Here is a 16,816-nt window from a genome sequence, read left to right as displayed (position 1 = left end):
TACTGCAACCAGACACATGCAGAGTCGGTTAAGCGGGTGGTTACAACGGCTGGTAGCGAAACGTATTATGTCTTTACATAGCATCAACTGAGAATCTGCGGCCTACTTAGGCCGTGCAGAGTATTAGTTTCGAGTGGGCGATTTCACCGCGATCGTAAAATCCCTGTACAAGGTATTACTTTCAGCGATATACCGACGCAATCGCTTGAGAATGTTCGACAGTCGACGCCTCGCGTTTTCTTGCCGGAATGCCGAATTCCAGTGGGTGTTAAAAGGTAGTGGAATATAGCCAAACGATAAAACGGTCAAATTACACTTCCCGTCAAATATTCATTTTTTGGGGCATAAGATGAAAAATTTTAACTTATTATGCTAGGAACAAGGCTCAGTGCAATGGAATTAATATTAGAATATTTTAGGTACGAATGGTTTTATTGTAATATCATTTTTTTAGTATTTTGAAAACTATAGTTCTTATGAACAAAACCGAGGTTATATATGATATATATTATAGTGTTACAGTACAGTGGTCAACAAAATTTTGTAACAACAAAGGTGCTTACTAATTTTAAAACACTCGTCTACTCTCATTGTAAAGCCATATTCATTTTGTTTCGATCAGGTCTAGTTTTTGTGTTACAGCTACTGCCAGTAAAATTGAACGTTCATCGTTCTGACTTGGCGTTTTTTATTCAGGCTGTTGTGTTATTTATTTTAAATAATTAAATGGTATTTATAGTAATTAACAAAACACCCTGAATCGAAAAAGGTAAGTCAGAACAATAAACATTCAATTCTTCTGGCAGTAAATGTGACAAAAAAACTAGACCTGATCGAATCAAAACGAATATGGTTTTATAACGAAGGTAGGATAGGTGTTTAAAAATTAGTAAGCACCTTCCTTGTTGCACAATAATTTTCGAATAGCTGTAGTCAAAGAGCTTTGATAATTCGATATTTCTACCGTTCTACCGTCTGGCTATTCTACTTGCTCGAGGCAGAGAAAGAGGGAAAGAGAATGGGGGAGTGAGAATGTCAATCTACAACCACCGCCACCGAGCAGCTTCGTCCCAAGATTAATGTTAACTCCAATCCGGAGTTAATAAGTCTAACATCGATAAATCCTGCTTACCCACCCCTAGCTGTAGCTTTCGATGGGGCTTTTTTATCCCTCGATTCTACGCCACTCTCTCGCTCTTCGACGCTGTTTCTTCGCTATAAAAGGAGAAAAAGACACGCGGATAACCGAGGCGAAAGCGATAATGGCTAGTCGAAATAATTCAAAATTCGTGGAAAGAAAAGCTCGATGAGTTTCCGCCCTTGGGGTTCGGGAATTTTCTCCACCCTTTGCTCGGGAGAAAATTTTTCATCGTTCACATTTACACGTGTTATAGTTCGGCTATCGTATCCTGATTCCCTGGATCCTAGGTGAAGATAAGAAGACGCAGTAACGAACTTTCCGCACCACGAGCAGAATCCCGTTTAATCATACGATCTTGGGTATCCCTAATCCCTGATCCCTGATCCCTAATCCGACAAATTTTCCCACAGAACTGTATACAGCTTCCGTCCAAGTTTTCACATTTTTTGGGCAAACTTTTAACAAGAAACCACCACCAATCGCATTTCCGTATAAGATAAGTTTTTTTTCTCGAGTATGCATATATCCATGCATGCGGCATCGAGCTTTCAAAGCTCTATCGATCCGGGCCCTGCGCATTAAACAATGAAAAATCACGCGATATTTTTCATCCAAGAAATCAACCGTCGCTTATTTCAACCGCACTGGACCGCGTCATTCAAATTTTCGCCAATTATACTCTCGTCCTTGCGCCTGAAATTTCCGCCGCTTTGACAACTCGATCTCTAATTTGCGAGCGCGAAAATTGAAGAGGGTTACGATGCTGTGTTGGCTTTCGGCGAATATCCGCGGGCGTCACTTCCGCAAGCAAAGACAGCGGGTGATCGGGGGTGGCGGATATTCGCGATCCAGCGTTTAATATGATCGGGGTAACCCTAGTCCCAATGGATTCCGGCGAGTCTGCGGGCTTTGAACACGAGGACATGCCGCTCCGGTTTCTCCGGAGGCTGAAGGCGGGGTGCGCTCATAAAGGCAGAGACGCGGACGTGTCTTACATGCAAAGTCATCCTGTAGGCTTCGCCTTGCCGACGCTCAGCCACCACCGCCCCCGCGCCTCTATCGTTGCACCCTTTCGCACACCCCGCAACCCGCCGTATTTCATCAGGACGGCTGGACCCGATCTTCGAAAAAAATTTAAAAAAAGGAAAAGAAATCAAACGACAACGATCTTCCACGTAACGCGGAACACTCGTTTTTGCCCAAAATCTTTCTCTCAACTGAGACAAAATTTTCAGGGATAACATTTTGGAAAAATGAAAATTGATTTCGTTATGAAAAACCCGTAATGTGTACTTATCCCCGACTCGACCGTGATGTTCAATTTTTCGAAACGTAAAAACGGGACGAAACTAGCAATATTATTCCCTCTTAACACATTTGCGAAAAAATATGAGACCGTATAAAAGTCGATTATTCCCTCGTTACATAATGTACTATTATACCTCGTAGGGCTTTATTGCGTACTTAAGAACTATCCGAGATTTTTGCCCAGTTATTTTTATTCGTCAGGATGAAACGTGACGAGCGTGATTTCCTCATTTCACGGGATTGCGTCGACGGGATTTTTTCCTCATACAACAGCAGTCGTAATTCGAAAGCTGCATTTTTGTTTTTTTTTTTATCTACTCCGCACGACACTTTTTTCTATCAACCAACGTGTCGAGTGATCGATTCAACGCCATCGTTACTTTCGCCGCGTGTACACGCTTTAATAAAATTCATACATTATACGTATAATTACACGACGATTAGAGAAAATTTCACAGGCAATTGCGTCCTCGGAATGCGAAACTGTGTTTACACAATGATTTTCGAACATCCCGTTTCGCTTCTCGACCTTTGAACACCCCTTGCACGAACGCGCGGTGAGCTTACAATTAGCGCGATAACGCCAACGGCACCCCCTCTCCTTTTATGCCCCCACCATCCCCCTCCCACATCTTCAATTGGTTCGGATGAATTATTATTACGCTAGGCTAATAACGCAGTTTCACCGGAATACGAAATTACTTGAGGATAGGTCGGTTTTGCCCTCCGTATATATCTATACACGCTTGTATATCATGTATAGTGCATACCATAGACGCCATCCTCGAATTAGCCGTGCACAGAGACAATAGTCAAACCGTCTCTCACCTTCTGCCGTTTCTCTATTCCCTCCTCTAATAAGAACAGAGCCCGCTGCGGCGTCTTGATGCTTAAATTTCCCGCTGCTCGTCACTCCGTTTCTGGCGATACTGCTTAGCAGTGATGAGACTCCGCGTTTGGTCAGACGTTGCTGAACGAGTGCAGGGAGATTTTTTATGATATCATGAGATTGTATTTTATTTTCATACCGCGAACAAATGGTATCGATAATATGAATTGATGATGAATGTTGGGTTTATTGTTCGGATCAATCAGAAATTTGAAAATATTCGAAGCAAATTTCTCCGAATTTGAATTTTTATATAAAGGTTAGTGAGATCATTTTGTTACCTCAAAATCGAAGCTGAATGAAAATATATGACAAAGTTAAAAGTAAGAGCTGCAAGCGTTTAATTTTTATCTCAGATCAGTTTTTTCGTTTCATCGTTTGAATATCGTAAGGCGTTAAATTCTTAAAAATTGCAACGATACGGAAGTTACGATAAACGAATGGCAATATTGAATCAACTGCATTGAAATAAAAATCTAGTCGTCAGTGAATTTGTCAAAAGTATACCTTTCAACTATATATTATATATATACGTATATATATTTCACCATTTTGAATTTCAAAACTCCAGGAGATAATTACATTAATTTCTGTTCTATAAATTAAAAAAAAAAAAAAATATTATAAAAATTGAGTTGTAGCCAGATATGAATTGATCGATGGTTGATTTTCAAATTACGGACCTCCTGAACGGTGAGAAAGGTTTCACGGATCACAAGACGGCATCTGACAGCGTGACAATAAAATTTTTTCCCGATCCGGAGGGTTATTTGTTACCGATATCGGTCTATGTTGTATAATGCCGGGTGACGTCGGGGACAGGAACAGGCGAAAAGCGATCGAGCCGAACATAAGAGAGGAAGAGGAGAGGAGAGAAAACTGCCCCCAATCCGGAGGCTTGCGTTGCGTTGGCTCAAATTTATTATTTCTCCGGTGGGCTGCGTGCGCGGAAACTACCGGCGAAAGGTTGCGATTGATTCCGGTAATATTTCAGGGAAACTTTGCACCAGCCGTCGGAAAAATTGGGGAAACTTTGCCGCTCCGATTCGGTTCGATTCGGTTCGGCTCGCGCTTTTGACCCCAACTTCATCCCCTTCCTCCTTCCTCCTTCCACGATGATCCTGCCGGCTATCGGGACCCGGTGAAACGTGTTTCGGGACACAGGCTCGCCACACGGTTAAAGAACGGACAAAGTTTATTGCACGGACGCGCCGAGTGCCAGATGATAAATATACGCTCTTCGCGGTCCGATAGAAACTGTATGGATTACACCTAATTCCCTTTATTGGCCGGGAGACCTCGATCCATCCATCCGGGTGCCGAGAGATCGGAAACCTCGGAACGTTACGGAACCAGCTTCAGGAATTTCCGCACTCTCGCTCTCCGAGGTCATCCTAAAATTCTCAAGATAAGAAAAGCAACAACCTGGTTCATCGGTTTTAAAGAGAATAATTTGACATTGCATGATGTTTCATGGATTTTAGGGAGTTTTCTTGCGAGTGAATCCAGTTCAAAAATAACTCTGCCGAAATCGAAAAGCTCCTCCTACATTATAAGAGCGAATCGTACACGTAGTATTTTTTTATCTTCGCATTATTTTACAGTTCTCGTTATACTTTTTGCGTTTATTTTCGATTCTATTATCGCCGCTTGATGGACTTTTTATTTTCATTGAAAAGTTGCATCGATTTTGCGAACTGAAAAATATAAACAATATCCCAACGGATCATGCATGGAGAGAATAGTTGGTATCGAAAAATAATGTACAAACGATTATTGCAAATGCTTCAACTGTCATAACGTGAAACATTTCGACGTCAGAATGTGAAAAATTGTTGTACGATATTCATTTTTTCTTTAAGAACAAATTTTTCCAGTAATAACGTTCCAGTCGTAACATTATTCAAGCTCCGAATTAAGTTTCCTCATATTCTAACCCCAGAAAAATAATTAAGCCGAATTCTTTGATCATTCGGCATTTTCGACGAGGGTTGATTATCTCATCTTTTTCAAGGCAAAAATTTAACGCCTCCTTGAATAAATTCTTTCATCAGTCGAGTGTAAAAATACTAATTGGGAGAGTCTGAAACCAACGCCGGCGTCATCCGGGTTTAATCACCGAGTGGCACGGTATCATACGTTATAACTCTTGAGAAAATCCGATACATTCAAAACTCGTGCGACCAAAACCCGGGGCTCGCATCGGCGTCGAAACTGACATCACCTGTTCGCCGCGTGTGTGTCAAACCGGCGATCCCGGCGGAAGTATTGGTGGGATATTGGAATGGTGGTCGGTATAACTCGCGCGAGAGCCGGGCTGCATACATATCGTCAGATTCGGCGTTTCCGTAGAGCGAGTGGCCAGAATCACCCCCAGATTCCAGGTCGCGACCTTCTTCCTCCCGATTCCACCCCCTCCGGGTGTTTCCGCCACGTGAACAGGAATATTTCTCCCCAGCGTGTATCGGCCAAAGTTTTAATCACGTTCAGGGCGTCATTTCTCCCCCCACCCACCATCGAAATATCAATCCGTGCCCACGTGAAACGACCCTTAGGCGTCCTGCCGAAATTAGAAGCGAGACAATTAATCCCGTCGAAAGCACGGGTCGCGTTTTAATTAGTAGCAATTTCCGGCGGGCGATCGCGGCTCTCGAATTGCAGACTGCACCGTGGTCCAAATATCGAAGTAACTTCAAGTTCCCGCAAGTTCTGACCCAGGGCATATGTATGCAAGACTGCTGGATAGCCGTGCGCATGAATAATATGTACGGGCGTGAACTTTGCGGCGTTTCGCCGACCGCCGCACAGACGGAAATGTCCATTAACGAGGCCAGGAGGCGAGCTTTTCAGGCCTCGGAGTTTTGCTCCTCGGGTCAAACAGCTGCCGGTAAGGCAGGGACTACTTTGTTCGGGGAAAATGACGGGCCAGCACACCTGCGACCGGACGTGACGAAGAATTATTAACACCGACCGTCGTCCCCGAACTTTTTGCGCGCCGCAAGCTCGACTTTCACCAAGTCTGCACGATTGCAGCGCGATTGTCCCGGCTGGACGACGATCGGCTCGCATAGAAATACACTTTGGGAATGGGATCGCGATAATCGGGTGGCTCTGTAAATTTCAAGCCGTTGATTGGATGAATTCTTATTACACCTTGCACGCCGCACGTGCTTTCGCGATATTTCATTATACTCGGCTGTGTTTCGCTGCTTGTAACGGCTTATCTCGTGCAATTACAACGTCTGCAGACCGTTCATAATTCTGGTGGCTCGACGTATCCGACAGCTGGACTGAAAACACCGCGGAAAGAAGGTCGCAGCCTCAAATAACGATGGAAATCAAAGTAGTCACGCCAGTTTTCCCCGTCAACGAAACGCCAGAGTCCTCGCCTTGCCCTGCGGGCTACAATTTTAGCGAAATAAATATTCTCGCATCCGAGTACAGATTACAGTGATATAAGTTCAACCGATTTTAACTGGATTGCGATGTTTCTTATACTTTGTCACGAGGTGAATTTAACTTATATTACGGTATATATCTGCCGATCGCATTCACTCCAGACCCGCACATGCATGAAAATTTATTGCTAAAACGCATATGATACCGCAATAATAATTTTCACATGGTATGTTCACTTTAAGCTTGAATTAACATCGACAGTTGCAATTCTACTCACAAAGTAAACGATGTAATAAAGATTCGCCAAAATTGCCGGACATTATGCGCAACGGTAATAATGATAACAGTAATGATCGTCTCAACAAAGGCGAGAACAATTGAAGCTGATGATACAGAATCGAATGAAATCAAGTTTAAGTTATAGTAGAAGCATGGAAAGTGATTATTGTATGAAATTGTATATAACTTTGGTGCTGGCTATGCTGCATTCGTGTAATAATTGCACATGCTTATACATGTACGTACGAAATGTAAATATATATAGTATGATACGTACTGTATGCAGCTGCGTAATATCGTGCGCTAGGGTAATAATTTGGTGGTGAGAATCCTGCTACGTTATATATCCCGGTAGCAATATCACTATAATAATCCAGTCTTGCACATAATACATTATGCCTGTGTAATATGTACATATAATAACTGCGATGGTAACTAATTTCACTAATACTAACAATTTTTTATTTCAGACATGTCATATAAGCCCCAGCATCCCGTTATCGAGGGTAAGTTCATATAATTTTATTAAAAAACAAAAAAATAAATAAATAAAATAATAAATTCTCGCTTATGTATAATGTATTCGTATTAAATATCGTAAACGGTTTTATTCTTACTCGTGCATACGCAAAATTACGAATCACATTTAAGCCACGTGTATATGTGTATAATCGAAGCTGTAAAACTAACGATCTGCATGAATAATAACCATCATAACGAACACGTATCAATTTTTGATTGGAACAGAATAACGTTGCATCCTCTGCATTCGTTTCTCACATTTCGCTTGTTAAATTATAAAACTTCAGGATCGCAATTTGTCAGATTAAATTTAACGATCGCATTGATTTCGGAGTTCTGTGCAGTGCTGTAATAATTCTACTATATAATTACTGACTATAAGCGGGAGTGTTAATTACCGACGGCGGAAAACGGAACGAGCGATGAAATAAGGTGCGATACAACGGTAATAATTACCATTCCGTATTGTGACTTTTATTACCCGGCATCCTTCGATCTTGGCGTGTAAGTAGTCTCATTGCATGCAAGTACCGATAGCCAATTTATTCCCAGTCATAAATCGGAGAATCGGGGGTTGGTGCAGGTTATAGGTGGCGTAAAGTCGTCCCTTCGCTGCGTAATGTGGAGGAACGATCGACGACGAGCGGCCAAAATCGACGACGGACGAAAAAACCGCCCCGTGAAATCGGACAAATTTACACAAAATCGGCAAAGCATAATCGGCCGCAATTTATTCGCGCACCGATAAGCCGGAATTTTTCCTCCCCCGGTGTAATAATTTTCAGAGGGTTCGAGCAGCTGCTCGAGGAAACAGCGCGAGGTCTTTATTTCAAATTACATTTTACTGATCAACGATTTTAAAAAGCACCCTCCGCTTCGAACCAAATGCCAATTGATGATTAATAAAGGAGGGGAAAGTGGAAATGGATTTAGGACAGAGTTTATAAGTACGTAGTATTTCAAGTCGCAAGCTACTCTACGCTTTATACAGCTTTAAAGTGCGAGCTTTGGTCAAATTTTCAACAACGTTTAAGCCGCGCTTTAGCCAGTTGATCTGCGTGAAATAATATAGCTGACGCAGAGCCCGGAGTGGAATTGCCGCAAAGGTATTCGAAAGCTGGCTTGAACATTCGGCGCCCCTCATTCGCCACGGGCAAATATCTATATATACGTATATATATACGTATTTAAGTTGCGTGAGTTTGGGTTACATATTCTTTAGCAGTGCGATGCGAAAAAAGGTATGCCAAAAGTTTTGCCGAAAATATTCTACGCCGGTATTGTACGAGATAGGGGGTGAAAGTAGCTATAAATTGGGAAGTGGATATAATACGCATACATACGGACACCGGCGGTAACTCTCGATGGAAAAAAATTGACGAAATCGAGATAAGAGATATAAAAAAAAAAAAAAAACAGATGAAGACATCCGCGCGTGAACAAAATTGAATAACGAAAATTCTCCGATAAGTTACAATAAAAGAAATGATCGGGCTGTCCGGCGAAGCACACGCGTGCAGGTCACGTGGTATGTATTATATATGTACTAATAATTGTAGGAATGGGCGTAGATCGCGTCTGAAAAATTGATCAAGTTCCAGGAACAGTCTCGCGGCGTATAATAATGAGCTTTTTCATTTTTTAAGGAAAAATGCAATCATGAAACGCTCAGCGCGATTGAATGTAGTTTTAATCGCGGAGGTTTGTTCGTGGCGTATAAATAATAAGACGAAGAAAGAATCTGTTTGAAATTTTATAATTGAGTTTTTTTTTTTTTTTTTTTTTTCACAACCCCGTAAGACGGATCGGGAGTTTATAATCTCCACCCTTCGCGAGGGACAAGCCAGAGACGCGCCAAGGGATTCCTACTGTCCGGAATAATACAATAATGCAAATTACTCGGCAATGTTAAGCTTCTAAAACCACGGAGTACCTGCCTGACTAATAATATAACCCGCCCAGCTACAACACGGAAAACGGGAGATTCGCGAAGTTCGGTTCGTTGCGGTGGTAAAATCCCTGCGGTTGGTTGAAAAAATTAATTAAGCAAAGTAAGAAAACAATAATTGGCAGTCGGAAGTACGGAGGGGAGAGAAAGAGAGAGAGAGAGTGGAGGAAGAAAAAAGGAAAAGGGAGAGGAAAAACGTGAACAAAACCACCCTCGAACCCTTCGCTCACACAATTCGCGATCCGTATCCACCTCGCGACGGCGAAAAGAAAAAAAGGCGAGGGAAAAAATGGAGATAAAATAGAACCTTCGCGTGAAATAACGTTTTTTGAATCCGCCCGGTACTTCAGTAACAAATAAAAGATATTTTTCACCTCGGGAATTGTACAACGCTCGCTAGATAGACGATTCTGCACCGCGTTCTACGTCGAGAAATCTACGTAGGTATAGCGTCGAGATAATAATATATGTGTGTCGAAAATGTGTGTAGAGAAAATTTTTCTTTTCGAATGCATATGCGGCAGTCTGGAATATACGTATGTATCAGGTAACGTAAGGTCAAAATTATATTACACGTTAAATCGTAACGTATGTATTAGGGTGTTTCAGCAAAAAATAATTTGCGATCTTCCACCATGGCATCCCCTAAAAAGTTTTCTCAGGTTGGAAGAACGGTTCTGTCAAAAGATGAGCGTTCTGCTTTACGTGAAAGATCGAGCTCAGTTCATTTTTCAAATTGATGAAGAATTGATCGTGCATGGCATTTTTTTTTTTAACGCTTACGTCGATCATGATACGAATTTACGTCGCGAAGAAGAAATCCACACTTTTGATATCAAGTCCCCAATTAATGTTTGAGATGTGTGTCTGACGACTTTTTCATTATTGATTCAATCTCATGAAATAGTTATAAGTTAATATGAACTTTTAATTTAGGAGAATAAGATTCCCGAACGATACGCGATTGTGCTGTGGATCTTGATTTTCGGGTTGAATATAAATGTTGGGAGAGAAATAACAATTGAAGTGCTACAACGTGTGTCTTCACCAAAAAAAAATTTGAAAAATGCGAAAAAAAAACACCATTCTATAATTGGACAAAAAGCATCAAAGTTCGATAATTTTTAAAGTTCTCTTCTGATCGTAAAACCTTTTGTAAAATTCTTTACACCTTAACTTGTGACATTCAAATTCGCTCGCAATCAGATTCATTTTTATTACACAATATCGGGAAGCTTTTTCTCATCGTTAATTATCCTTGGCACAGATAACGTATATTTTTTTCAACGTTTTTTTCACTCATCTTACCGTTCAGTATCATCAAAACTTCTCGACGCTTTTACACCGATCGTTTTGACTTGGGAATTTTCGTTTGCACGTATGTCTAAAATTCTCACCACATCGAGGCGTCGCTAACTTTTATGTCGTCTGTAAGAATAATCTGTAACAGGCTGAGGATAAACGGGCGCAAACGATTCTTCTCCGACGAAGAGAAGTGAAAAAAGAGAAGGTAAGAAAAAAATAAAAAAAAAGAGGAAATTAATTACTTTCCGTCGCTTACGCTGGATGTTAGCTAGCGATGAACGCCGGCCGCAACGCGATCACGTGACTTGCATTTAACGTGTAGATCCGGCCGTTACCCCGAGGGAGAAATGCGGAAATTACGGGTCAGAAAAACTATGAGATGCATAATCGGAGCGTGAGATGACTGTGCGGCTAAATTCACGCGCCACCCGGGATTTCGTTGAGTGCTCGCCTTTTGTCGCCTGCAACCGAAACGCAGGGGTTGTTTCTCCTTGTCGTTCTTATTCTGAAACAGGCTTACCCCTCACGGTTAAATCTTAATATATGTGCCTGTATCCTAGATGGGCGAAGACAATTTGTCACGGGTTTTCTGCTCTCATTGTCGAAGATATACGCAGAGCTGGAGTGCCGTAATGTCCTTTCTTACCCAGGAATATCCTTACTCTCACCCCCCCCCCCCCCCCCCCCCCCCCCCAAGCGAATACATTCTTGTCTATTCGTCGGCTCTCGAAACCCCGAGGAATAAAACACTCGGATACGTGTAAAATCGGTATTGACGAAGATCGATAAGTAACGAACCGGAAAGGCGAAGCGCGTTCATGCACGGATCGTCATATCGATTCGTCCTTGAAGGTAATTTAACTACAAGATTTTCATGCCATATTCTTGTCGCGATGTTATTTCTTTTACCAAAAACGTACGTAATTCGCATAAATGTAATTATATGTATACTATGTTACGAAGATACCTTGCCACTGCCGTGTTAGGAATCCAAGAACCCTGACATATATGAACCGACCACACGAACGCATCCGAACGCGCCCGAAGACACCCGAAAACACTCGAATGCACTCGAACTCACACTAATACATCCGAACATACCCGAAGACACCCGAATGCACTAGAACACACATTTGGGGTCGGGTCAATTTTGAGAAAAATTTACAGAATTTTGACAAAGACTAGTGAAATTCTTTGGACATCCTCAGAATTCCGGGTAAGACCTGTAGAATTTTGAAAAATACCATAAATCCTTGCCTATATGTGTTGTATATGTATATATGTATATAGATGTATGTATATACATATCTCAGTCGCGTTTCTAGAATGTGAAAACGTTAAACGCGCGGGGTGACTGCGGCTGTAATAGTTCCGCGACCCGGGCTCAGAGCTAAGAAATTGCTTCCAAGGCGCTGAAGCCGAACCCCCGTATAAGGATGGGATCCCGCCTCCCGTCTAGAAGGTAAAAAAGTACAAGAGAGGAGAAACGGGGTAAAACGAGGAACGGTAAACCACTACTTGCAGAATTTATGGGAAGTCAGGAACTCGCGACGCTATCCTATAAGGCTCCTTTGCCATGCGCTCTGCAAGAGAGGGAACCGACGAGTCGGATCGCTGTGCGGAGAAACGCCGAGAGAACCGGGAGTCGAGAAAAGTTTAAATAAAGAATAAATATCAACGCGTTTTTTTTTTTTTTTTTTTTTTTTTTTTAAACAAAACGTCACTGCCTTTGAGCTTTGACTGCAACCGCATGTTTCTGCAATACAACGTCGAGTTCTTATTTTTCGCAATCTTGCAGTTTATCAAGCGCTAATTCAGACTGCAGTCGTGGAAATATTTTTCAATTGTCATTTCAGCTATGCACAAAGGAAAGCGGAAATGCTAGTTTATTCATTCCAACGTCTCGTTTTAGAAGAAGTTATGCAAAAGAATTGCAATCAAACCGCGATTAAAAACTGTAAGAATTTAATCTTGAACACACTGCAGTAAGTCTAATTCTCTGATTCTACGGAATAATTTTGTTTTATTTGACTTGTACAAGAAACACTGTCTTCAACTCAAAGAGAACGATTACTGTGATTATTATTCCCTCAAGTTAAGTATATAATTTTATGAAATTGAAAAGAGTTTCAAAAGTGGTTTGATTCAACGATTCCAAAGGTGTATACTATGGAATCAATGGATTTCTAATCGTTTCGAAGATACAATAATTAACAACCGTTTTGCCTTCTCTTCGAATAAAGCTAAATTATTAATTCTTAGATAACGCAAGGACCACGGCCAATGAATATTCTTTATTCCCATCGTGTGAAACATAACGCGGCATTAACAGTCTTCGGATATCAAAAAATCTAATCCGCGGTGATCTATCCTTGCTTGAAACGGGCCTTGACATAGTTTCAAAAAACACCCGCCACGAATACGCGTAACACCTCGGTATTATACATATTCTGCCCGTGTACAATGTTTATATATACATATAACATATATATATACATACATACACAAACCGAACAATAGAATGTCGCGACGAAGAATTTTTATGCTCGTCGCAAGAAAGCATCCAGCGAGAGAGAGAGAGAGAGAGTGGGGTGAGAGGAGTTTAGACGGAGTTTTGGGGTTGGTGGTTTGAGGGTGGCTCGACCATCAGTCAACGTCCGTTTTCGCGCGAAGGCTAGGAGTCGCCTTGGCCCGGGTTTTCCTCATTAAAGTCGTCCTCATCCCCTCGCGAAAGCTCTTCCAGCTGATAACCGCGCTTCGCGTCGCGTTGTGTCGGTCCCGATTGTGAGACCGCGAATATGTGCGACTTTGTCGAGTCTCTCGTACAGCGGTGTCGTGTATGAGTGCAGCCACCGAGGTTGGTACCTACTTTTGTTCTGTTTGCGGCACGGCTGGCAGACGCGCGACGTCGACGTCGTAAACCTGACGAAGGGACAGGGAGGGTGGCGGGGGTCGTTGGGGGTTGGCGGGGGCGGGTGTGTGTATAACAGTCCCGCCGCGCGTTATACGAGCACGATAAAGAGGAATAAATAACGTAATAAAAACGCCACGCCTAGAAGTAGATCAGAGACGGATAACCGACGAAAATGAGATTGTCATCGGTTGCCCCCGGGGCAACGCACCGTCGCTATAGCCGCTCCTGGATAATCGCGACTCGCCCTTACAGACGTGAATTTAACTTCAAACGTGACGCCTGTGACGTGCAGGGGTGAAGGGTAGCGGTCGAATGATAATAAAATGCTCGTGCGGTAAAAGGGTTGCGATATCGAGTTTACGGAGGGTTAAGAATCTGTTTCTTGGATCATTTCGATGTATAAATGCAGGATGTCGGGATATGCGTGAGAAAATATTAAAACACTGTAAAATTATGTTAATTCTAATCATTCTCTGTGTTTTTGATTTCTGTACGCATTATTATTGTTCAATCGGACGATGTAGGCTCTGTATATTTTGACGTTCTACGATACCTTGATATTTACACGTTGCGACGTTTCTACGCTTCGATTTTCCGAACCTAAAAATTCGATCGATTAGATTTTCGCCTTTTTGAAAATTCGAGTCTTTCACCCTTTTATCGTTTGGAAATTTTCATTTTTGACAATTTGCCGTCTCTTCTCCTATCATCCGAATATCTTACAGGCGCGTTCAAGCCCCGATGTGATGATACAAAAAAAATCTCGCAGGTACTCCGTATCTTCGGGTAAAAATATCACGTCCAAACATCCCGCGAATCCACTCGATGGAATCCGCGAATTTTTTACTCCCACGGACCGACCGGAGCCTTCCCTCGTTGACGCGAGCCACGGATTCCTAGAGTTCTGAGGAAAATAAGGACACTGCCGAAGAGGGAAATGACCGGCAGTTTCCTCGCGGATGAAAAAGAAAGGGACGAGCTTGAACGTTGGCAAAAACGCACACCTCGGATTCCAGCTTCACACGTCAGGGTTCTTTTTTGCCGGGGTTGGACGATGGGCGGTTCTCGACGCAAGGAAACGCGGTTCATGACCGCATCGCGATGGCGGTCGGGGTGAAATATAACCCGAAATTTCTGAAACTCTTATCCTCCGCGAGCCCCGCGCGAAGAAAGGCTCGGCAATTACAGCTCGGCGAGAGAAGGATTCTCCTAGCCGTTGCAAGCGGTCAATTATTCTCTGCAGTAAAGCCGTTTTGCTGACCGAAACCGGGCGAACCGAATCGTCGTGGTTCCGGATTCGAAACGGTCAGCGATTCGTTCCCAACGTTGTATAATTCGACGAAGGGTTTCGGGACGGGAGGACGAACAGGCGACACGGCGAACCTTCGGGAGCAAAGACTCCAGGCAAATGGCAACGCCAGACGCCGATCCTGCGGGGTCCGAGGGCGAATTGCCGGACCCACGCCTAAGTGGAACCTATCAAGCACTAAGTAGCGGAATAGCGTTTTGGTCAGCTCGGACCCGCGGTTCGATTCGCCATTACCATCCGCCCGGTTCCCTCCGGACTTCGAAAGCATTAACCGCAGAGCTTAAACCCGGCGAAATTCCGCGGAGAAGCTGCAGCTTTCGATTCTCCGTGAACGTGTGTATAAATATATATATATATATATATATATGTTAGGCTGGTTCAAAAAAATCGGTTTTTTTTTTTCAAAATCCTCTCTGTAATAGGTACTTGGGCGGCGGGGGGGGGGGGGGGGGGGGGGGAGTGAAAAAAGATACCTGTCAAAAGCAGAGCTCTTAATATGAATATTTAGAGGTCGCTCATCGCGGATTTCTATTTTCTATTTCTATGGCATAGGAAATTTTTTTCTTTTTTTCAGAATTTTGTAGCTCACAAAGCAATAATAAAATCCAAATGACTTATACATATTCTTATGGGAAAGTGAAAACTCTACAAAAAGTGTCTCTTATCATTTTTTGATAAAGTGACTCCTTCCAAAGTTGTTCAAGCTCAAAATTCAATTTATAGTAAAGTCAACTATTTTTTTTTTTCCAGTTTACGGTTGAAATGTTGAGACTTGTTACTAAATATCATCAAATTGTTCATAGAAATTCTATAGTTTGTAATTTTCTATGAAGAAGGAAGTCAGTTGACAATTTTTAATTTGTAAAGCTCTACTTTCAATGATAAATAACCGTACTGAAATTGATTCTACTTTCAATGGTAAATTCCTTTTCAAACATTATAATTTACAATTTTCCATTCCATGTCCTAAATAAGAAAAAATTTAAATTGCATTAAAATTGGTTTGTGAGCTACAAAATCCTGATGAAAAAAAAAAAAAATTTCCCTCTTGTTCACTCAAATGCTAGTGTTTGATAAAAAGTCCACCCAAAAGATGAACTTTATAGCTTTAGTCTAACAGATCATTATTTTTATTTTTATTTCCCATTCACTTGACATGAGAAAATTTCACTCTTCGTTGAAGGTTAAATTACTCGTGAACCATTCAATATTTTTTTTAAATTCATGCACAGATCTATGAAGCTTATTCTTCAAGCTTTCCAAGCCCCCGTGACAAAGCATAGCTATCATCATTCAGACGTACATTACTAAGTATTTAAAAAATATTGAATAGCTTACGAGTATTTCAACTTTTAACAAAAAGTGAAATTTCCGCAAGTTAAATGGATGGAAAATAAAAATTAAAATAGCGACCTGTTCAACTTGAGCTAGATAGCTCACCTTTTGGGTTGATGTTTTTTTTTCGTATCAAACACCAACGTATCAGAGTGTGAAAGCAAAACAAAAAAAAAAAAACAATTTTTCATAATATCATGTGTTATATATTGTTCAAGAAATTATACTCATAGTCGGAATTTGCGAATATTTCCGAACGCCGATTATTTTTACAATATCTACAATTATAAATTGCGGTGAAAAATGTCACTGGATTCCTGCCTAATTCCATTTTAACCGTGTACAAAGAAAGTGTGAATACGCCGTTTGTTCGATATACTCACATATATTATTCCATTCTTCACGCAAGCTGAGCTTAACCGCACTTACTTTCATGAATTGCGTCACACGCGAAGGGACCGCCAAGA

The 16,816-nt window shown here is 41.8% G+C and overlaps 1 protein-coding gene across 8 annotated transcripts in view; it reads left to right on the top strand.

Moving 5' to 3' along the window:
• Window positions 1-16,816, top strand: part of LOC107220827 (agrin-like) — a 290,468-nt gene that overhangs the window by 118,759 nt on the left and 154,893 nt on the right. For 7 of the 8 annotated variants that reach the window (XM_046738743.1, XM_046738742.1, XM_046738738.1 and 4 more), the window contains one exon: window positions 7,487-7,522. The exons of the other annotated variant lie outside the window; for it this stretch is intronic. In XM_046738743.1, the coding sequence (XP_046594699.1) occupies window positions 7,487-7,522 (36 nt within the window). The remainder of the gene's footprint in view (window positions 1-7,486; window positions 7,523-16,816) is intronic. 8 annotated transcript variants of the gene reach the window in all.

This window comes from Neodiprion lecontei, chromosome 4 (genome assembly GCF_021901455.1).
Source record: "Neodiprion lecontei isolate iyNeoLeco1 chromosome 4, iyNeoLeco1.1, whole genome shotgun sequence".
Classification (NCBI taxonomy): domain Eukaryota; kingdom Metazoa; phylum Arthropoda; class Insecta; order Hymenoptera; family Diprionidae; genus Neodiprion; species Neodiprion lecontei.
Note: the sequence above shows the minus strand (reverse complement) of the source record. Positions and strands in the feature narration are given on the sequence as shown.